Below are 22,700 nucleotides of genomic sequence, written 5' to 3'. Positions count from 1 at the left end.
ATAAAAGAAAGGCTATACAGAAAGTAGAAAAAAGAATGAGATATAATCTAAAAAGCTATGTCAGCTTTTCATTTGGACTCTGTTTTGTAAATGCCCTCCTTGTCATCACACAGGATAGAAAAGGACTCTGTGCGTTGCAGTAGTTTAAAGTACTGTCCTGAATATTGCATCTGCCAGAAGTAGATCTCATGTGAAATTCTGCATGTTAAATTTTCTATTCTTAAGCACAAAATCTTACAACGAATATATAGATAGTCATGAGATAGAAATATGTTTAAGCATAACTCTTCTTGAGTAAATTCAAGACATTACCTATTTTTAGGGTTAATTATAGCTGTTTAACACCCAAATTATTTCTAACTCCAGCCAGAGATCATAAAATGCCAATTCACTTCATTTTCCAGCATTTGACAGGAAAAAAAAACCCAAAAAACAAAAAAATCCAAACAAACAAACCCAAAAAAAGCAAACCAAAACAAACCAAAAAAAGAAAGATGTCTTCAAATCTAAAATTTTAAGATATTATAGAAATTGTTCATAATTCAAGCTGTTGGATTCAAAATAACTTTGATTTTAGAAATAATGTGTTAAATCCTTCATGACCCAGGCAGCACTCCTAACACTGACATAAGCTTTGTAGACACACATGTAAGCTGTCAGGCAGCCACAGAAAGGAGGGGGTTGCTTTACATTTTGGTTTTGTTTCTTTATTTTTTAAAATTAATTACCAAAAGGAAAAGCCTTTGGCAAAAGGAAAGCCTAAATCAGATTTGCAAAATGAGAGATTTCTGAAATGCTTTGCACTCAGTGCAAATACACGCAGAAGAAATACTCTGAAGTACCATAAACAACATCGTAAAACATATTGATTCTAACATTAAATGGTTTCATTTTTAAGGCTGTTTAAATGTCACCCCCAGCAGCTGAACACATAAATTTAAGAACAAACTCTCTCCAGAATAAACATCATAATTGGAGAAAATAATTTCTAATTTCTGTTGTGAAGTTAACAATATATTTAACATCCTAATCTAATGAATCTGTCTAATTTTAGAACTGTTTGTTCTTCCTGCATTTTCTGTTGTTTAAACTAAGATTTACTCCAAATGCCAAATGGAATCACATAGGAGGTTTTCCATTGCATTCCACTGATCTGCATTATTTAACTGCCTTTATTTAAAAGAAGTTTTTGGTTTACTGATTGAGCTACTCACTGTGTTTCTATACCTATTTCCCTGATATTCTGTTCTCTTAGCAAATGTTCCATCCACTTGTGTTCCACAGCAGGTATTTAACAACGCTAAATACTGACTGAAATACAATAGCTTGCATGCTGCCCATGCCCTGTCAGTTCCTGATGCTTTATTCTGATATTAAAAGATAATACATCATATGGAAGACGCTTGTTAATTACTGGGAAAGTTAACAGTTCAGAGACGGGCTAGAAATATGAATCTGTCATTCAGTATGTGAAATGATAAATCCACTAGAAGACATGGAATCATAGGAAAAAACAACAACATATGCCCCTCCAGGAAAATAATAGCTTGAAAAATCTCTTAAAATAGCCTTGCAAATGGAAAAATTGTTTCTTTCTGGCAAGGGAAACTGCATTAGTTTAAAAAAATTAAAACGACAGCAAAGTATTCAGACAGATTTTATGGGGAAACCTTTGCAATGCCAATAAAATCCCTTTTGCTTTGAAGTCAGACGCGTGATTCAGTAAACGACTCATGTTAGCAATTAGAATATGGTCATTTAGGGCCCTGATTTCTTTAGAGACAAGCAGAGTGAGGGTGGGGAAAGAGACACAATAAATCTTGAGAGGCTTAAAAGGAAGAGCAGGCTAAAGTGTGAACTTTTTATTTCAGCAACGGAAGCGAGAAATCAGTGATTCATTGAAGGAGGGAGAAAGACCTCCATGGAAGCTGGCAGAGAAGAAGGAAAAGGAGCTAATTATGTCTCTTCCCTTTTTACTCTCTCTGACCAGCATATAATCTGCTTTTCCAGGGTCTGCCTGTAGCATATACTCCTTTCCAACCTCTCCACCCAACCCCTCCTCCAGCGGGGGGGAGGGGGAGATCTTGCAGGCAACAAGCTCCAGGTGGCTTTCTCAATCACTTCACTGCCAAAAAAAATAAAATAAAACTCTCCACTAGAAAACAAGTTGGGGTTTGGGGGTTGGTTTTTGTTAGTTTGGGGGGACTTTTAGGGGACGAGGTTGGTTGGATGAGGGGTTTTTTTGTGGGGCGGGGGGGGGGGGTGGGGGCGGGAGGGAGAGTGGGGGAAGAGTGAAGGGGGAGGGAAGCCTCCCTGGAGAGGATTGGTTCAGCTTGGAAGACAGGGAAATCAGTAAAGCATGAGTCTCTAAGCCATGCTGGTGGCCGGCGCTCCGAGGAGAAGGACGCTTTAGGAGCAATTAGCAGCGAGCCGAAGGCGGCAGCTGCCGCGGCTGCCGCAGCCCGGGAGGAAGCGAGGGCAGCTCCCGGGGCTGCCTCCGCAGCAGGCACCGCTTGCTCCAGCTGCAAAAAGGTTTCAGATGTCCCACCACTGCCTGACCCCCTGCAAATAAGGGCTGACCACCAGAGGCACATCCCACCTCTGACTTGTAATCGCTGACATTTAGGCTACAGCTTCCAACCTGTTTACAACCAAAGGGGGAGGGAAAGGCAAGGAAAGGCGGGGGGAAAAGTTGGGATTTCTCCCTCTCTTTCTCTCGTTGTTGTTGTTGTGGGGGGTTTTTGTTTTGTTTTGGGTTTTTTGTGTGTTTTTTTTGGGGGGGGTGATTTTCTGGTTTTTGTTTGTTTGCTTGTTTTGTTTTTTTGTTTGTTTGTTTTTTTTTAATACTGTCCTGGAGAATTCAAAGCAAAACAAAGAAACTTCCTCCTCTGAGGTTGTCAGTGAGAAAAGGACGGGTTGTGCAACTGGTTTGGGATTTGCAAAAAGGCAAGAGGGTGGGGATCAGAAGAAGGTGCAAAGCCACGAAGTGTGAGTGCGCGTGTGTGTAAAGGTGTATGTGTGAAAAATCCATTCCAGCACCCCTCTCCTCTGGTTATTATTTATCTTAGACTTTGTTTTTGCTGTTGTCATTGATTTTGCTGTCATCTATTTTTCAGACCTTTCTGCATCTAAGATGGTGAAGAAAGGAGTGAGGAAGAGAACAAAATAGCTACTGGAAAGTCTCAAACCAGGTTGGGGAGTGTGTGTGCATGTGGGGGGGTGGGGAAGGGGAAAAGGAAAGAGGATTAACTACATCAACCCCCCCACCCAAAAAAAAAAAAAAAAAAAAAAACCAACCAAAAACCAACAACCAAAACCAAAAAACAAAACCAACAACCAACAGCTCTTTTTTTCTGAGGGAGGACTCGAAGGATTAAAAGGCAGCAACTTCTGAGGCGATTTGTCCCGAGTTATGGATGTTGGTGCACTTACTTCAGGCCAGATCAGAGCTCAGAGGAATCTAACCAGAAGCAGCAACCACCGTCTCTCCACTTGCCTTTTACCAGGTTTTACCCTTCCAGTATGTTTCATTTGATAAGACATTTTCCAGCGCCCAGAGTTTCAGTACAATGTGCAAATGGATACTGACAAATGGTGCCTCAGCCTTTTCCCACCTGCCTTGTTGCTGCTTGCTGCTGCTCTTCTTGGTGTCTTCCGTGCCTGTCACCTGCCATGACCTCGGCCAGGACATGCTGTCCCCGGAGGCCACCAACTCCTCTTCTTCATCCTCCTCCTCCTTCCCCTCGTCCTTCTCCTCTCCTTCCAGTGCGGGGAGACACGTGCGGAGCTACAATCACCTCCAAGGAGACGTGCGCAAGAGGAAGCTCTATTCTTACAACAAGTACTTTCTCAAGATCGAGAAGAACGGCAAGGTCAGCGGCACCAAGAAGGAGAACTGCCCGTTCAGTAAGTACGGCTCCGCTGCCGGGCGGGGGCCGCTGCGCCCCCGGGCCCGGACGCCCGAGCCCCCGGCCGGGGAGGGAAGGCAGAGGTGGCGCCGCGGAGGGGAGGGGGCGCAGGGCAGGGTTGGGGGCGTTCGGCTCGGCTCCTCAGGGACGCCGCACTCCGCCAGCCCGTATCTGCGGATCTCTCCGGTTACATTTGTTTTGCAAATGGCCTCGGCTGAGCCCCGTTTGTTTCTTCGCCCGGCAGAAGAGCAAATTAGAAAGATTTGCAAGGAAGTGGCGGGGAGTGTGTGGGGGACATTGTCTCCTGAATCTGAAAATCATTATCCCCTGTCATTAGAGTGCCTTGACGAGAGCGCTGCATTGGAACAATTAATCGATTTGCCCGCACGCTCCTCTCCCCGAGCCGCCCGCTCCGCGCTCCCTCCTTCCTCCCCACTCCCGGAGCAGGGGTGTTCATTCCCGCGGGCCGAGGTCTTGCCCGGGTGCGCTCCCCGCAGCGGGGGTGCCCGGCGGCGCCGGGAGCCGGTGCGCGGCCGCGCTGCCGCCCGCGGTGCGGCGGAGGCGGTGCCGGGCTGCGCCCCGCCGGTCCCGGGCTGCAGCGCTGCTATACCGCTACTCGCTCCATTGTAAACATCTGGGGCTGCCTTCCCACAGACCTCACACGCGTTTCATTGTCCTTTTCTTTTTTTTTTTTTTTTTTCCTCGCTTTTTTTTGTCTCTCTCTCTCTTTTTTTTAAAATAAATTATTTCAGAGCAAAAGTCATATGGCACTCTCCATAGCTGAAGTTTCGAGCTTTTCTCTAGAACTAATTAGATGCTTAGTAATAGCGTGCTTCTGGTAACGTATTTTTGTTCGTTAGTGTTAGAAATGTACCCTTTACTTGGTTTTCCCGCCTGTGCTATCTCAAATTGAATTGTACAAAATTACAATTATTGCTTTCTCTTGCAAATCTGAAGTGACTATGCCCCACTATAGGAACACGCTGAGAAAATAAGCACTGTTATGCAACCCGAGGAAACTCTAAGACTTTCTTCACTGGTGAAGTGGATCTTGTGTTGTTTTACATAAATCCAGATAAACCCAAGAATCAATCTGCTGTTAAATTAAAACAACAGAAAGTGAATTAAGTAGATCCCTTGTTAGATAATGTGTAAAATACGGAGTACTTCAGCAGGTTGCCAGGCTGTATGTTAGACACTGCTGTTAATTCAGCTGTATTTCTAGTAAATACCCATAATACCACCTTACAAACAGTGAGAAAAGGGCTGGAGTATCATGTGTCACTGCTTCACTTGCTCCACCTTGCAACTTCATGCTTTATCATGCACTCTAATGTTTGTAAATGCTTTAGATGTCAAAGCAGCTGAATCTTGCCACCTCCCTTTCTGTATTTTGTAGAAAGGCAAACTCTTAAAAAACAGAGCCATGAGGGAGGCTTAACTTTGATGAATTCATGTGGAATGAGGTCCTAGAATGGTGTTTCTTAGATTACCTTTGGATTTGGAGGGGAACAGCATCCCTAAAATGGTATTCTGAAAGCCTTGCATGCATTTCTGAGGACATCAAACCATTCTGTATAGCATATTGCTGCCAAAAAGGTCTGTAAGGTGCCCAGTCTGACAGTAGTGTACTCAGAGAAGTAACTACACATCTGAGCAGTCCCACTTACCCAGCAGAATTGCTCAGTGAGTAAACTAATCCACATGCTTGAACTTCTCAAAATCCTGCCAAGAAGTGATACAATACACTGAAATGCACGTATACATCTTCCTACCTTTTCAAGCTTCATGCAAGAACAACCCCTCACAACTATGGGAAGGGATGTGCGTGGTGTGTCCTGGTTTTCCAGTCAGTGCATCAGAAAGGGAATTGGCCTTCTCAGTGGTGTCATGGTTACTGTCACATCTGCAGAGTATTTGCTGAAAGAGAGGAGAATGTAATTTGTTTCATATAAAAGCAAAACAATGCCTTTATTATATATAATTGCATCCTATCACTGATTATATGCAGTGAAGAAGGGACTGCAGACATCTTAAAACTTGTAGCTTCCCTACCATACTTACATCACAAAAGCAGACCTAGTGTACATCCTTCAGTTCAAAACTATTACCACCCAGTTGGCAGAAGTCAGAGATCTATGTTGTTGATTAATAGTCATTATAATATGCAGTGTGAAATTGTGTATTCAGTAAAAACGTAGTCTGAGATCACTTAAAATGTATTTATTATGCCTTTATTCAAGGCTGTGTAACAAAATGTTGCAAGTGAATTCACTAAATCTGCTTCTTTCACAGCATCGTATGTAGCAGTGCTGTCATAATACTGCTAAAATCCCCAGTTGGACTGATTCCATACAAAGATATGGTATCTTTCATATGGTCTGAAAGAAGTAATTACATGTGAATAGATTTCTGCCATGCATTGAGTTAGCCAGAGAGGCCACTAAATTGTAGCCTGTTTAACATTACAGGCTACAATTACTATAACCGTTACTATTTAATCTCTAAAATTAGTTTCTCCCTCTGAAACCATGTTTTCCTAAACCAATAAGAGTGACTATTGACACACAAGAATGAAATATTCTAATTTGGTGGCTAATTTTCTCATACGCTAACGTTTAAAATCCATTTATGCTGCAGTAAAGCCTTATCAGTAGGTCTGTAAGATCGTGATGTGCTGCGTAATTTGACAACAGCTTTCATGGCTCACTGCCAATTAAGGATTATCAAGTAAGAAGAACAGTTGGAGAAAGTCAGAATAAACATTCAGAAAACAGAATTTTGTCTCCAGCCTTTAAACAGGTCAAGCAGCATTCATGGATTCACTCTGTAAATACTGTGTAGACTGCACTAAATTAAAGCTTACTCTGGCAGCTGTATTCCAACTTGGTTGCTTGGAACTATTCCATCATCCTTCCTCTACCTGTGGAGTACCAGGTGGTTCCTGGCTGTGCTGTCAGAAGACTGGTGGAACTTGCAGCACTTGGCATGGCTGGAGGCGTCTGTCACTAGATGGATGTAGGACACTTTATTTTATTGTTCCTTACATCTGGAAATTTGTCCTCAAAATACAACTACTGCCTTGTCCTGCAGCAGCACAGCTGTGAAGTCCCTTGCCCCTGTTCCTGACAGAACCCTTCACAAGCACAAATAACACACAAGCTGTAGTGTTTTCTGGAGGTTTACACACTAGAGGAGAGACAGACAAATCCAAAAGTCCTCCAGAGAGCAATTACAAAAGCTTTCACTATAGCTTGAGCTTTGGGATCACCAAGAGAAGCTGAAGACATATTAAAATTGAGAGGGAACTGCATGTGGTCAGATTTTGACTTTCTCTTGATTAAGACAGTGAAACTCTCTGGGATTAATGGTTGGCATGCATGAAAGCTACATGATTTATGATAAGCTGGTTCAAGAAAACTTGAATGTATGTCTCAGTGCTATACAATTTTCAGTTGACTTGTAAGGTTGCTATTCACAGTACTGTAAGGGCACACAGACTTCAGATTTGCAGGACAGACCTGCAGACAGTTCTATTTGAAGAACAATAACAAAATACACAATACTTCTCTAGCAGCAGCTGACCTGCCGTCTATGGAGGGAGTTCTGCCTGAGCAAAGGATCAGGCTTTTACTTAGGTACATGTTCAGGAATTGCAGTCTGTGTCACTGAGCCTGGAGATGAGTGGGAAGGATTGCTGGAGGAATTCCTGCGGGCTTTGGACCAAGCAGTGCTGTGCAAAACCTACAGTAGATGGCGGCACAGCCGCTGCCTGGTGTCACCTCTGCTCAAAGAGAAGGGCCTGCACCCTCAACTGTGTAAGCTAATTTAGTTCAAGCAAAGCCAAAAGGGCTTGCACCAGCTCTCTATTAATTTGCCTTCTGACCAACCCAAGTGGACTATTTAAAGAAAAAGGCACTCTGTTGCCGCAAGAAATAGCAAGAAGGAAGTAGCAAGAAATAATTAGCCACTTCCCACAAGCTAGCCTATTCTGGGCTTTTCTTCTGAGTATTCAATTATCTTTTTTACTAAGCTTTAGGAACTCTTGAAGTCCCTGATAGTCTTTGGTTTTGCTTTGTTTAGCGTGGGATAAGCTTAACAACACAGTGAGTGAAAGCAAGTAAGTTTTGAGCCTTATTCTTTCGCCCAAAAGATTGTAAACAACCACTCAACTAACTACTAGAAGTGCTGAACATTACTAATGAGGATTTTAATTGTGTGCATACATGCATGACATACAAATAGGTATTTGTATTATAGATTGGGTTATATGCAGAAAAATAGTATTAAATGTGTTCTGATTAAATATACTTCATTTGAAACTCATTTTTTTTTCACCATACCTCTGGTGCAGAAAAATAATGAAGTGCCATAGGTACCTTAACATCAGTTATGAAGCTCCAAGCAAATTAGAATAATTGGTAAAATGCACCCTTTTGCTACTGAACATATTGAACAGTTTGTAAACTAACAGTTTGGGATTATTGACTCCTTAGCATATGTGTTTGTAAATCAGTGTGAGAACTTTTCACTGTTTTTCTAAAGACCGATTAAGGTTTTGCTGGTTTATTCTCCAAAGAGTTCTGGTTTATGGCTTTACCAATCAAAATACTTAAAATAGGAAATAATAACGAGTGAAGTAATTTGAAACATAGTCTCCTTACTGTGAAATGTGTATGTTCTAAAGGACATGATTTCTCACTTTCAGCTTGTGTTGTTATTGTGGGTTTATTTTGGGGCTTGCTTTCTTTTTCTTTCTTTCTTTCTTTCTTTCTTTCTTTCTTTCTTTCTTTCTTTCTTTCTTTCTTTCTTTCTTTCTTTCTTTCTGGGTTTGGTTGGGTTTGGTTTGGTTTGTTTTTTTGGTTTTGTCTGTAGAACTCAGTTATATAATTTATAACCAGCTGTACAAAACCGTAGGCACTTAGGATTTATGAATGTGGAAAGAATTGTACTATTTATTGTCTACATGACACTCTCCTGTTACCCTTACTGCATTCCTGCCTTGTGGACCCTCCATGCTGATACTGTAGCCCTGCCATAAATCTTTTCAAAATACACAGTTGTAAGAAGTCTTTTTGTCTTCATAAATCTAACTTATAGCCACTTGGGGAAAAAAATCCCAAGAGTTAGGAGCAAATGGAAATTTGTTCCTAAAACCCCAGAAGAAAGAAAACAAGGGACATACAGGTTTATAGATGCCATGTTTCTGTTTTAATGGGAAGGTTCACAGGTAGTGGCTCGGTTGAAACTTCCCCTGAAGATGGCAATAGCTGAGTGAGCAGTATAGAATGTGCTTACAGTTCTGAAACATCTTGGATGCATTCACTCATAGGATAAGATCCTCTGTTTTGAAATAAGCCATTTTAAGATGACTTTCAGATGTCTTTGAACTGTGTGTGTGAATAGGGGCCTTTTCACTTCAAATGAAAGTCAGATCAGATCCTGCAATAGGGGAGTTCTCATTTATTGCAGAGATCCTTTCATGTAAAAAAAAGAAAAACCTTTCTATAGGTCAACCTTGTTAACCTGTGTCTTAAGTTAAAAATCGCAGGTACCTGTATGAACATGAGCAACAACTCATGTGATGTAGATTGCTGACTTTCCCTCTGAGTAAGTAATGATTGCACAAGGAAAAGTCTAAATAGGAAGAAGTGTATATGTAAATAATACATTTCTATTTTTAGGCTTAGTATTTGGGCTGATAGTGTCAACAAAGCAGAGAAATTACTTGGTCAGCTTGGGATTTCTTATATACTTCCTTCTCGATATTGACATGCCATGAAAAAACATTGTTTCATATTTTGTGGAGAGCTTTTTGAATCAAGTTCTTACAGTCTCTTTTTCCCCAAAGTAGCACCAGGCTGAAGTTTCAACTTGCTCATTTAAGCACTTGCTACTGCTTCTTGTAGTTGTGTACGTTACTGAACTACTTTACCCTAATATTCTGGGATATATCATCTAATGACCTCTTTGTCACTTGGAACAGCAAAAATATTTTGTTTATGAGCATTGCCAACCAGTGTCAGCTTGATGAGGCTGCATGGAAAAGTAACATGTACTCACTTTGGGCTGTGAATACCAAATTACCAGATAAGAAATGGAGGACAGGTTTAGTTAATCTTAGCACATTTCTTTCTCAGTTGGTAGGTGTATTAGTGCCACTAGTCTAACTGTGTATATCTGTCAAGGAAATTTTCTTTCTTTTGCTTAGACAATTTATTTTTATGTGATATTTGGCTATCTTGCATCCTTTTATTGCTGAGATCCTTTAACACGGAAAAGTATCAGGGGTGCTTTCAATGTTAATTCTGATAACTGGAGGGATCCTTCCCTAGCTCCCCTAATTGCTTTTGGTTCTTGTGCCAATTTGTTGTAAAACATCTCTGTTGGTTACAACATAGTAAAAAGGCGACAGGAAGCAGTGTTTCATGAAGTTATGAGAAGTCAGCCTGGGAAAGCTCTCTGTGTTTATGAAGAGAATCAAAATCTTCAAGGGTAGGAGTCAGAAGGAAGTGGCTAAATCCTTAAACACTGAATAGATATTAAAACTGGATTCATTAATTGTGCAGATTATTAAAATTGATTTTGGTGCTTCATGCGTACAGTGCAGCAAATTGAAGTTGCAGGGGAAAGAAATGGTTACGGGTAACCCAAGTCTCATACTAAATAGTGGCTTTTAGGAACTGTTTTTCAATTAGGTCACTTGTGTTCTTTCTTTGAACATTCAGTTCTAATTGCAACAGTAAATCAAAGAATATGCTCAAAGTAGATTCCCATGTGAGGTGGCCAACTGGACAGTGCCTTTTTACTGCTACTAACACGTGTATCCAATTACTGGGTTGATATATTCACAATGTCAGCTGTAAAGCATTCCCCTATTTTATAGTTAGCCTAAAGAATTATTAGCCTGTCCCCTTTCACATTTACCTCTAAATAATCTGTCAGTAATGTATATCTTCTACAGTTAAAGAGGAATTTTCACACACATCGAAGTTGACTTTCAAGAAAAAAGGAAATGTTGAAACTACACCAAATAGTTTTATTCCTTTTCTCTTTCCCCTCTTCCATAATTTCTGGTGTTGTCAAAGAGAGGAAAAGGTTACGGATGGTAGGAACATAAATGATTGTGAATGTTATATAAAAATAAAGATCAGATCATTCATAAACCTTGATTTAGGAAAGCAATATTATGCTCCTTTCATGGTGTAAAACATGTGTGGAGGACAATTAGCTGTGTTTTGCCATGTTGGACTTGTCTTCCTACATGGGGAGCAGAACTGAAAATGAGGGGGTTGTGCGGGGGGGGGAATTATAAGGAGTCTCTTTGCTCTTCTTTCTTCTGCCCCTGATATTAGAGGTTCAAACATTGCATAGAAATAAATGAAATGTAAGTTTTCTTTAGGTTTCTGACACACAGTTGTGCAGCTGTAGTCAGCATGTGTGGGAGTTGGGGAGGGAATGTTGAAGCATTTTGGAATAATTCAGGATGTTATTTAATTGGAATTAAGGCACAGTGCTAAGTGGAGAGTGGGTATAAATCAATGATATTGTGCCCGCATTAGAGGAAGTGGGTGGGATGCGTAACAAGTACCAGATCAGTACTAGAAAGGATGACAAGAAAGAAATAGGGGCAGGATGTGTCATGAGTGGGAGAGAAGTAGGGAGATGGGGAGTGTGGCTTACCCGTTTTGGCAGCTGTGAACTGCCAGAGATGTTGAGCTGTCCCGTCTGATCTCACTGTAACATCTGTTTGCTCACAGACTGAAACTATGAAGACATTAAGGTGCCTTTCGAATTTGTATAAAAGTATGTGCTTATTATTAGGGTACAAACTCGCGTCTCCAAATTTCTTTGTATCTTCACTGGCCCTATTTTGTAGATACTAGATACTTTTTGGTACCTGCTCTAGGGTTTTCCTCTTCATTTTATCCTCTTCAAGAGGATTAATAACCTGCTTTATTCCTGATATCAAATTCAGCATTGACTAATTGCTAGCAGAAGGGTGGGTGAATTTGCCCTTGAAAGTAATAAACTATTTGAAAGAGCTAGAAGTTCTGTACTAAAAAAAAAACCAAAAAAAAAAAAAACTTGGGGTTTTATTTGGTTGTTTTTTTCTTAAATTTTTCAGTATGCTAATACTACGCACTATATTTGTTAAGAGGAACATATAGCTGAAGGACATCAAGGTACCCTAGAATTCCATGCAGTTTGATTTTTGGAGCATGAAGTAGGGTGGAGTAGAGCGTTTTGGTTGCTGGTATGTTTAGTGTTATCAAATATGTCATATTTTGCAAGCTTATCATTAGGATTTGAAACAGATCTATAGCTACAAATTTGTTGCTACAGTGAGGAAGGGAAAACGTGTATTCTAGAATGGAATAGGAGATGACTGCGTTTAACATAATTAATGTTTTCTAAGACTGCATGTTTAGTGTCTTCTTTTCACAGTTTTATCATTACATTTTAGGGGATTCTAGAGCTTCTGATGTTCTCTGAAGCAGTCTTTTAACCTCAACAGAAGAAACTTTTTTCTCATTTATTTCCCAGATACTTAATTTTTCTCTATGTTTTTTCCTGAATGTAAACACCAAAAGTATAAACCATGACATAAAGCCATAGAACTGTATAATATCCCAAGTCAGAAGGGTCTCACAATGACTATTGTGTCCAGGTTTCCTGGTTCTGCACAGGGCAGTCTGGAAGTTGATCTGGAAGTACCTCTCTTATCCTCATGAATTATCCTAGTACCTGTGGCACGTTTCCCTTGGAGACAAGCTAATGAAAACCTTTCCCTGAACTGTAACCTGGGCTCATGACTCTGCCCCTCTGCTCTGTCTCAGAGAAAGCAGAGTGGTGCATGTGGTTCACATTCTGATGACAGGACACCTTTCCCTTGTCAAAACACTAGTGCTAATAACTGCAACACAGAAATTCTGGGCTCACTGAGAATCTGTAACTGCAAAACTAATGGTAACTTGAAAAGACGAAGAAGAAGAGTCTAGAGCTACCCTCATCATTCAAGGTGGGGTTGCTTTCTGCTTGTGTGTCTAGGCCTGGTTACTCCATCTCCTCAGATGCTGTAAAGATGACCTCCCATACCAGATACTTGTGTGGTTTTGGTGCTACCCTTACAAGCAGCTGGGTCAATAATTCATACTTTGCCTGAAGAGCTGAGTTAAAGCACCAACATATGTAAACTGGAGCAGAAAAATGTTACAAACCAAGTTTCACCAGGCATTCTGACATACAAACAATTGCAAGCTCTTTAAATTTTCACTTCATGTGGTTCTGACAGAAATAGCTTAGAAAGTGAATAGAATGGAAAAAATGGAAGGAAATTTCAACTACAGTTGGAAAGACTAGAACTTGTGTGGCTGTCATTTCAAAGCAAAGTTGAAGTTGTTTCAGCTTCTTAGAGGTGAAGATGCTGATGAAAGCACATGTGCAAGTCCAGTTCTTATGAACAGTGACATTTAATGTCATATCTGATAGCTTTTATTCGTAAAGCAGCAATGTTCTCTGCTTCTAAACACCCATGAGCACACATAAGCAGTGACTCACTTCTTAGTCCAATGAGTACCACTTAAGCAGCTAATAGAAAATTCCGTGAGGTACAAGTTATGCCCTTTCCGAGGCTTAAAGGTAGATTCAACATAAGCAGTTTTGCTGCTTTTCTTGGATTTTGGTTTGTCAGCAACCCTACTCCTAGGCCAAGAATGATAGAGGGAGATGCTGAGATCATGCAGGCTGGTGATTCTCTCCACCCTGGGAATGATGATGTTTCCTATTCCTGACATGCGGTGGGAAATACTGCAGGATAGGGAAAGGGGGACAAGGCAACACTGCAGGACAGGGAAAGGGTGACATGGCTAAAAAGAAATCTGTGCTCCAGGTTCTATGAACAGACCATTTCATTCACAGCTTTCTGTGTCTGAATAACCTGAGGGGTGGCAATTGGAGCTCAGCCTGTCTATGCCATGGCATTTAAACTATGTAACAGCTCTGTAGTAGTTATTCCTTGGTACTTCCTTTCCTCATATGACATAAACCATTCAAGAACAGTGACCACTGATTGCTTGAAAGGTGGTGAGTATTGTTTATTAAGGAACTACAAGACTGAATACACCAACATACTAAAAACATTTTAAGAATACTCTATGGAAGACAGAAAGGTTACTGTCAGTAAATACAGTGTATAAAATACCTTGTTATAGGGCTTTGGATGAGAAAATGCTTTTCATCTGAATGACATACCTCACAGACCAGCTATTCAGTTGAGTTTGTCTGGGAAGGAAAAGGTCCAACACCAGCTTTCTTTATAGAAGAGATTGCACTGTGTTTGAACTTTAGAAAGATTCGTAATGACTATGGTAGATTTTTTTCTCAAAACAAGACTGAAACAGATACGGACTGGAGTAATGATGTAGGATTACAGGAATGATTGTCCTTCACCATGTGCTGTGATAATACTGAGGGGATAAAGGAAGCTGAGGGAATCCTCAGAGTTTACTAATGGTCCTCATGGTGATTGTCAAGTAGCACAAAGTAGGAATCTTCTTAAAGACAAAGGGTAGAAGACTGGACAATTTGGTACAAGGATAATCTGCAAGAATTAAACTTTGAGTATAAGGAATTCCATAAAGTATTAGGAAATAATAGGTCTTAAATGTTGGTTATCTGTTCTTTCTCAAAATTTCTGAGAGTATTGAATCTAATTTTTCCTTAGCTCTTTGCTGCTCATAAAATGAAGTTAGCAATACTTCCTACACAAGCGAGGGTATTATGAAAGGCATTTCTTTGTGAGACACACCAGTAACACTATGATGAGTGCCAGGGGAAAAAAAAAAAAAAAACAACCAAAAAAAAACCCCCCAAAACCCACCCCCCCCAAAAAATTTAAAAAAAACCCCCAAAAACAAACAAACACCCCCCCCCCAAAAAAAAAAAAAAAAAAAACAAAAAAAAAAATAAAACAAAAAACACTGAGAGGGTAATATCCTCTTCACTGAAAGGCTTGAATTTGAGGAATAGTAAGGGCAGTTTTGTCTTCCGATAGAGCAGGGAAGAGTAGGCAACTTCTTAATTCTGTCAGACTAAGGTATTTTTGTCTTTCAACAGGAAAAACTTTTAAGTTTCAAAAAAATATATATTACAATATAACCCTTCTTGCAAGCATTATGCCAAAATTACCCAACAGATTTTTTGTATAGCATAAAACAAAAATTAATGTCAAGATAACTCCCAAGCAAATAGCGTGAGTGAAGGCACATACTGGATCTGTAGTGTAAAACTGGATCTGGTTCTGCTGCACGAACATTATAATCACAAGCAGTGTTAAAATTTATCTTGCTTTGAAGGTATAAGCCTTACAGTGTTTCAGCTCAAGGATCTGTATAATTTCCATGATGAAACAGTTAAAATATAATTGTTATTTCACTATCTTCACTGTCAGGCCTGTCACTAAAAGAACTTTGAGCATGATTCCTCCTAATATTTATTGTATTAAAGTACTATATATTTTTGTAAGTGCCTTTATTTCCCCAAAATGTTTTCAATCTATTGGAGTTAACCTACTGAAATTATTTTTCTGGGGTTTTATTTATTTTCTACTATTTTTTAAATTATTGTTACTTCCCCTTTAGTGTCACAGACATTATTCTTTCAATTTAATTTATTACAATTACTTCTGCATGTCACAACTTTGCTTTGAAATGACAGCCATCCAAGTTATAGTCTTTTCAACTTTAGTGAAAACACTTATAACGAGGCTGACACTTGGCTCATGTGGGATTAATCTGGTCTCTTGGTCATTTCTTCAGTTTCTCCTGCTGCAGTCAGCTCTCAAAAAGACATATCTGCAGCTGGGGAGTACATAAGATTAACTTCCGCCTCTCTGTGGCTTCTTGCCTCAGACCACACACCAAATAATTCCTCAAAGCATTATCCAGATTTGCTCAAAATTCACCATGCTTGCTTTATTCCTTTAGTTCTGCCACACATGCGTTGGTGGACTCTGCTTACAGCTGATTCTCCTTATGAAACAGGAAATATTTTGCAAAGATGCGTATTTAGAGACAAACACTCTTGTAAAATATCTGTATTCATTTTTCTGTAGCACTCTTCCTTTTTCTGGTTTTGTTAATTTTATACATGTACACAGTAGACCATAAAGGTCATCAAGACATAACTTTTTTGTTTCCAGCCATACTAAGGACATAATAAAAACTGATACAGCTTTTCAATACCAACTGAATTACAGTAATTCCTTTACTCAAAATGAATTTTTTAAATAAAAAGAAAAACACAGTGTTTATATAAATGAAGAGCTTTAGTGCTGTCTGAACTATTAAGTTCAATAATGTTATAAAAATTGCCGCTGGAGGAACTGGAGTCAGGTCTCTTACCCAGGGACCTCCAAACCTTAATTGCAGTTCAAAATCTTTTAGACAGGAGTCACAGATGTGAGGAATGCATTCATGTGCTTACACAGCAATGCAGACTCAAAAAGTATCTAATGATCAGCAAAAAAACCCAGCAGATAAAAACATTAATTCTTTCTATTACCTTGCGCTATATGCAAGAAGTTATAGGTTTGATTTCATTAAACCCATAAAGGGGAAGTGAACATAATTTTGGTGTTTGAGTCAACTGCAGCCTGGCATTTTCTAATACTCATAATATTGGGTTTTCAACTAAATATTTTTTTTCAGGGAGGTTTCAGAATGTTTCTTCTTTCCAAAGAGCCAGTATGTATAAATATAAGCTCTTCATTTATATGTGTGTCTTGTGTGCTAAGCTATCTAACTCCCTTTCAGAAGTGCAAAACTCCCTTTTCAGATATACTGACAATGCAAGGGTAGATTGCAGGACAGTGCAGCTAATGTAGCACGTAAAATGAAGTTTCCAAAGAATCTGTAGAGGCCTGACTGAAAAGCACACTTACGTTTTGCCCCAGCACGAGAAAGATATTTAGGTCTTGGAATGAGTCCAGAGGAGAGCCTCTAAGCTGATCCCAGGCCCAAAACACCTCTTGAGAATAAGTAGAAATATGTGCCGTTGTTTCAATATTTGAACACATGAGTACCTTCAGTAGAACTGTAACATATTCTTTACCTAGAAAAGGATGACAAATATTAGAGACTTCTAGACATCCAAAAGCAATTTCAGAATTTAGTCAGTTAAAGAACTTATCTGTTCTTCAGCTCTCTTGTTCCACTGGCAATGAGTCCTCATCAGCATGACCTTGTAGCAGAGTTTGTTGCTGTTGTCGGTTTTTTGTGGTTTTTTTGTTTGTTTGGTTGGTTGGTTGGTTTGGGGTTGTTTTGTTTTTTGTGTTTTTGGGGTTGTTTGTTTGTTTGTTTGTTTGTTTGTTTGTTTTTGCATTCCTTATCCAAATGGTAGATTTGTTTTCTGATTCTGAAGGAGAGCTGATACTCACAAGTCATTTGTCACAAGCCACTAAAAGTGTCAAAGTCTTACAGCAGGTCCTTGGTGGCTTGTTAATCTCTCCTTTTTTATCACCCTTCGTTTTTTAAAGGAAACAGATTAATTCACTTAAGCATAATGAGAGCCATGCTTGCTATAGCCTACTATGTCCTACCAGCCAAAGTAAAATCTGTCTTGTTTCTTCACCTCCTTTTCTTGGCTCCAACTTTTAAGCACAAAGCTGAAAAGCACAGGCTTTCATGGCACAGCTATTTCGTGTGTCAAATGAAAAACGGAGGCTGCCGTTTTCATAACAGAAAAATGTACAAATGTGCTTTTCCTTTGTGCCCCCCTCCCTTCTAAATTATCATCAGCAACATGCAAAAGATAAACCCCTATGTTAAATAGGGAGACCAGATGTATGTTTAACCTCTCACCCCCATTTTTCTAACTGGCTTCCATTAGGAACAAAAAGTTAATATATTCTAAACAAAAAGAACTGATATGGTAAGGTGAACTTTTCAACTGGGTAAGAGTTCTTTAGAAAGAGACAGTATTACAGAGTCCGGTGTTAATGCTGTTTTACTGTAGTAATGTGCAGAACAATAACTCCATGGTGACTTTTTTTTGATAAGTAGTGGCTGAAAGTTTGTTGAGGTGCAGCAAAACCAATTGTAACAAGTACTTAAATTCTCACGTGTGACAGAAAATCTAGTAAGTAATATGTTATAGATCCCAGGTTCACTATCCAGTGTTAGAATTTTTCTTCTCTACAGTCATTCCCTATTCCAAACTTGAAATATGGCTATGTTATTTTTCCTCTTCTTTGGAGACAGGCACTGAGGCAGAGAGTTTAAAGATCAGGATTTTCTCTATTTTATCTTTACTCAAGCTTATTCCACTGTAAAGCCATAGACTGATGATTCTACTCTGTTCATTATTTTGTGTTCACAATACAATGTTGATGTTCTCATTCTTATTAGATAGGGGAATTGAAGGATAAAGAGTTCTGTTCAATACTGTTCAAAATTTATAGCAGAATATTTCTCCAACCTAGATGTACATGTATGACAGACTAGATAACAAATTTAACAATAATTACAGATATAGGATACAGAAGAAAACTCTACAGAAGTGTTTAAATAGAGACAATAGACAATTCTGTCTAGTTACAGTGGTGTTGTCTCTTGGTAAAAATGTCCATCAGACAGAGTAAAGAAAGTTGGCAATGTTTGATAATGAGGTACTCTTAGTGAGCAAAGTTAGGAGCTGCATGTAACCTGTAAGATTTGTTTTATCAGGAAAGCTAAATGTTTAAAGTGCTGTTAGTGTGTTCACTACAGATATCATCTGTAGAGAGTCTGTCTTTTTGGAATTACAGTCGGAAAACCAGTAGATTTTGCATATGGGGCCTAAACTCATAGTTTTAATTGCTTCCTTTTTGTACTGCTAGGCTTGTATGGATAAATTAATGTTTAGAAGAGATTTAATAGAAGAGAGGATACTTACCCAGGAATCAGGGAGCATTGCTTACAGAACAACAGGAGAAACGAGTCTGAAAAGAAGCTACTGCAAGCAGGAAATCCTTACCAGAAGTAAGTAGAGAAGACCTCTAGGAACTTGTTCTGATTCCTCAGCTGGATGTTGCTAAATCTCACCAGCTCATGTTAGCATTTCAAATCTTCCCAAAAGCAAAATCATACATCCTAGCTTTACTGGCATAAATACAAGATTTCAGGCATTCTGAATTATGTTACCTAAATCAAGAATACATTGGAGTGTTTGGAGAACAGCTAAGCTCCATCTGGGGAAATAGCATAGAGTGGCTGGTATAGATTCCTTTTTGCTTTAGGCATGATTCATAAAGGGTATGTATGATGTTTTAAAAGGGGGAAAAAAGTAAAGGAGTGTTAAAAATTGGGTGACATTTGAAATAAAATTACCAAAATCCTTTACACTCTGAACAGAGAGGATGGTGTGTTGACCCAATCTAGAATCTCAGGATTTCAGTTATGTATTTCTATTATTTCTGTGAAGTTGGCAATGTAAAGTATTGAGTTTATTCCCACTGTGATTTCAATTTCTATCAAGAGTATCATTTCAACACCTTATAATGCCACCTTAGAACCTAGTCCAGGAGTAAATACCAGTTGATTTCATAAGCTGTGTCAGTCCTGGAAAAAGTTGCAGATGTCAGCTTTGCAGAAGGCTGAAATAGCCAAAGGAAAAGGTCAGTAGTGGGATAAAAAGGAAAATAAAATTAAAAAATAATACTTTGTGCTGCAAGGTGCAATGAGGAGGTAGGAGCACACTGAATTCCTACAAGAAACTTCTCAATTTTTTGTTCCTTCCGTCTACTGTAGAAACTCTGTCTTCTCATTATCTGCATAAATTTCAAAGGCTAAACCGTATTGCAACCATTCTTACTGGATAGTTCCAGCAGGCAGTTTCTTTGGAACAGCAGCCTATGCACAGCAGCAATGATACCTTTACCACACCTTCAGAACGTGTCATCCACAAGATAGGCAGCTCCAGATGGCCTCTCCCACGGATAAACATCTGTCTGTGGCAGTCTGGGAGCTGTGGGTAGGTGGGAAGTGGTTTGTGGCTCTTGGTCTAGAATAGGAAAGTTCTGTAAAGCCATGTAAGAAGTAACCAGTGAACTTAGCATATGAAGAACCAATATTTGCTTATCTTTTCCTGACTTGGTGCATCACTTCAAAGTAGCCAGCCAGGCCTTGTGTCCCAGTATCAGGAAGGAAACAGCATTGCTCTGTGATTTATGATGACTGGGGAACTCTGTTGCAGGAACAGCCTTGACACAGGCATTTGTTATATTTAATAAGTGTGTGTCTGTTAATTAAAAATGTGTCAAATCACAGAAAAGGTGGAGCAAAGAAAACCTCCTGGAAATTCTAACAACAGCTCCTGTTATCACTAGTATTCATTATACAAGTGTTTTCAGAATTAACAAATGCAGTCAATACCAGATAGGTTTGCTCACCATACTCCTTGGCTATAGGCTGTTCCACAATAGAAGGGCTACAAATAATTCTAACTTTCAACCAAAATGCTGTGAACAGGACAAGAGGAAATGGCCTCAAGCTTCACCAGAGTGGAGGTGGTTCAAGCAGACATCAGGGAGAATTTCTTCTCTGAAATGTTGATTAAACATTGGAATGGGCTGCCCAAGGAGATGGTGGATTCACCATCCCTGGAAGTGCTCAAGAAAAGACTGGACATAGCACTTCATGCTATAGTGTAGTTGACAAGATGTTCAGCCAAATTTTGGATTCAGTGACTTTGGAGGTCTTTTCCAACCCTAATGATTCTATGATATAGTGATAATCAGAGCTGCTTTTTCAGTTAATTCACCCAAGTAATATCTTTGACTGACCCAAAGATTTTATTCTGTACAGTTCACTACACAATGTACACGTAGGAGGCAGTTGTATTCTCTCCTTTTGCTTTTCCTTTTCCTCTGCTAAATTTAATGCTAAAACAGAGAACAGTGTGCTAAGACAACCCACTATCTTGACCCTGAGATTAACTCAGTTGGTCAGAGCATGGTGCTAATAACACTCAGGTTATGGGTCCAGTACCTGTATAGGACACTCATTTAACAGTTAGACTTGATGATCCTTGTGGGTCCCTTCCAACTCAGAATACTCTGCTATTCTGTGACCTTCCTGTTAGTTCTGAATGCAAAGCAAGATAGATACATTCACATAGGTTAAGGAGCTAGGAACCCTTTTGGAGATTTTTGTTACTATGTCACACCCTGAAAACATAGATTTCTTGTTTTCCAATTCCAGGTTTAATACCTTTTCTGGGGCAGTTTAATTTGAAGTATTTCTTGGTGATCTTTTGGTTGGATATGTCTGGACATGTTCTTTTCTTGTGAGGTAATGCTTTCATTTCCTGTCTTTCAAGGAATGCTTCTAGGTACCTGGCCTTAAACTAGAGCTTTGCACCATGTCCAAGACCTAAAAGAAGAATACCAAGATTGCCAAAACTAGTGAGCCATGATACAGACCTCATTTCTGCCACTTGGCAACGGCTGCTTTCTCCCCCATTCATAAAGCAGGCATGGTCTAGGCATGGTTTAGAGTGCATTTGACAGGGCAGAGTGTTAAAAATGTTGAAATACTCTTTGAGAGTGATTGTCAGAACACAGTGATGCAGACAAATGAGTGACATGGACAAAAGCGAATTTAAGACATTGTGTAATGTCAAAAATGTAGATCAAATTGATTTGCATATCAGACCACTTGAAATTTGTAAGGATAATACCAGTTAATGGGTGTTTTGGGGAAAGAACTTATTTTCCCTACTTTCTTAAATATGTGGAAATGCTTCAGCATTTTCCAAATAGGGTGGATAAGAAATATTGAGAAAGATTTTCCTACAAAATCAAAGTCCAAAATAATGTCAGTTTAGATGAAGCATGACATTTTCTGGGAATTAGTTAGAAATATATAATGAAAACTTTCCAATTGAATGGGTTTTTTTCACTGTGGTAAGTTTGACAAGATGTTTCTCTGTTTCTTTTAGAAGTATAAAAAATTAATTTTATCACAGTATTTAGAAAGTTGAATTGCAAATTTGTTTGAAGCCCATTACCTCTATGGGGAAATGAAATTAATTTGGTGATATTTTCAAATGAAATAATGTTTGATTTTAAGAGTTCCATGTACAGCTTAGTAATTCAAAAAAGGAAAAGGACTGAAGAAAAAATTAAATGCTCAGAAGACAGTTGTAGTATCCTTTGCCAAAATAATCAAGCTCTTCGCTGACATGATGCTAAAGGCAGAAAATAACTATGTTGTGTTTTGCACAGGCCTGTGTCCAAATTCTTGGTCCAGGCAAGAAGTTTCACAGTTTATAAAATGTCTAAGTCAGTACTTGAGGTTCAAGTTCATACTTTGATGCCTGTATGACTGAAGAAGTAGGAATTTCTAGCCAGTGCTTAGGTACCTTCTGTCACTGGGGCTTGAATTAGAAATACTAGAGAATTGCAGCTCATACCCATTATGGCTTAACACTGTACACAGAACTGTTGATTTTCTTGCAGAAACCTCCGCATGGGTCATTCTCTCTCTGTCCCACATGTAGAAGGGAACAGGCAGAGCTCCACCTTTACTTCCTTGGCTTCATTCCTCCTACTAAATGATTTGATTTGAAATAAACATTAGGAAATATGCTTGCATTCTTCTGCCCAAGGAAAGCATTACTTTCCTTGACATTTTTTAAGGAGAAGCAAGACGACTGCCTTTTGTGCAAGCTGAGCAACCAGGACGATATTTCATTAATTTGTATTTTTTATGGTAAAAACACATTTCATTTATTAAAAAAACAAATAATACT

At 39.2% G+C, this 22,700-nt stretch overlaps 1 protein-coding gene across 7 annotated transcripts in view; it reads left to right on the top strand.

Annotated features, from left to right (window-relative positions):
* The first annotated feature begins 2,084 nt into the window (after positions 1 to 2,084).
* FGF10 (fibroblast growth factor 10) overlaps positions 2,085 to 22,700 on the top strand; it is a 61,016-nt gene continuing 40,400 nt past the window's right edge. Inside the window, exons 1-2 of one of the 7 annotated variants that reach the window (XM_066181126.1) lie at positions 2,085 to 2,104; positions 3,117 to 3,906. In XM_066181126.1, coding sequence (XP_066037223.1) covers positions 3,570 to 3,906 — 337 coding nt within the window. In that variant the 5' untranslated portion in view covers positions 2,085 to 2,104; positions 3,117 to 3,569. Of the gene's footprint in view, positions 2,105 to 2,341; positions 2,533 to 2,568; positions 2,670 to 2,746; positions 3,013 to 3,116; positions 3,907 to 22,700 lie in introns of those variants that run through there. The other 6 variants (XM_066181123.1, XM_066181122.1, XM_066181124.1 and 3 more) reach the window with 6 other exon arrangements.

The sequence above is a fragment of the Chamaea fasciata genome, unplaced genomic scaffold (genome assembly GCF_029207755.1).
Source record: "Chamaea fasciata isolate MVZ Bird 193981 ecotype frontalis unplaced genomic scaffold, bChaFas1.0.hap1 SCAF_4, whole genome shotgun sequence".
In the NCBI taxonomy this organism is placed as follows: Eukaryota; Metazoa; Chordata; class Aves; order Passeriformes; family Sylviidae; genus Chamaea; species Chamaea fasciata.
This window is presented reverse-complemented; position numbering and strand designations above follow the sequence as displayed.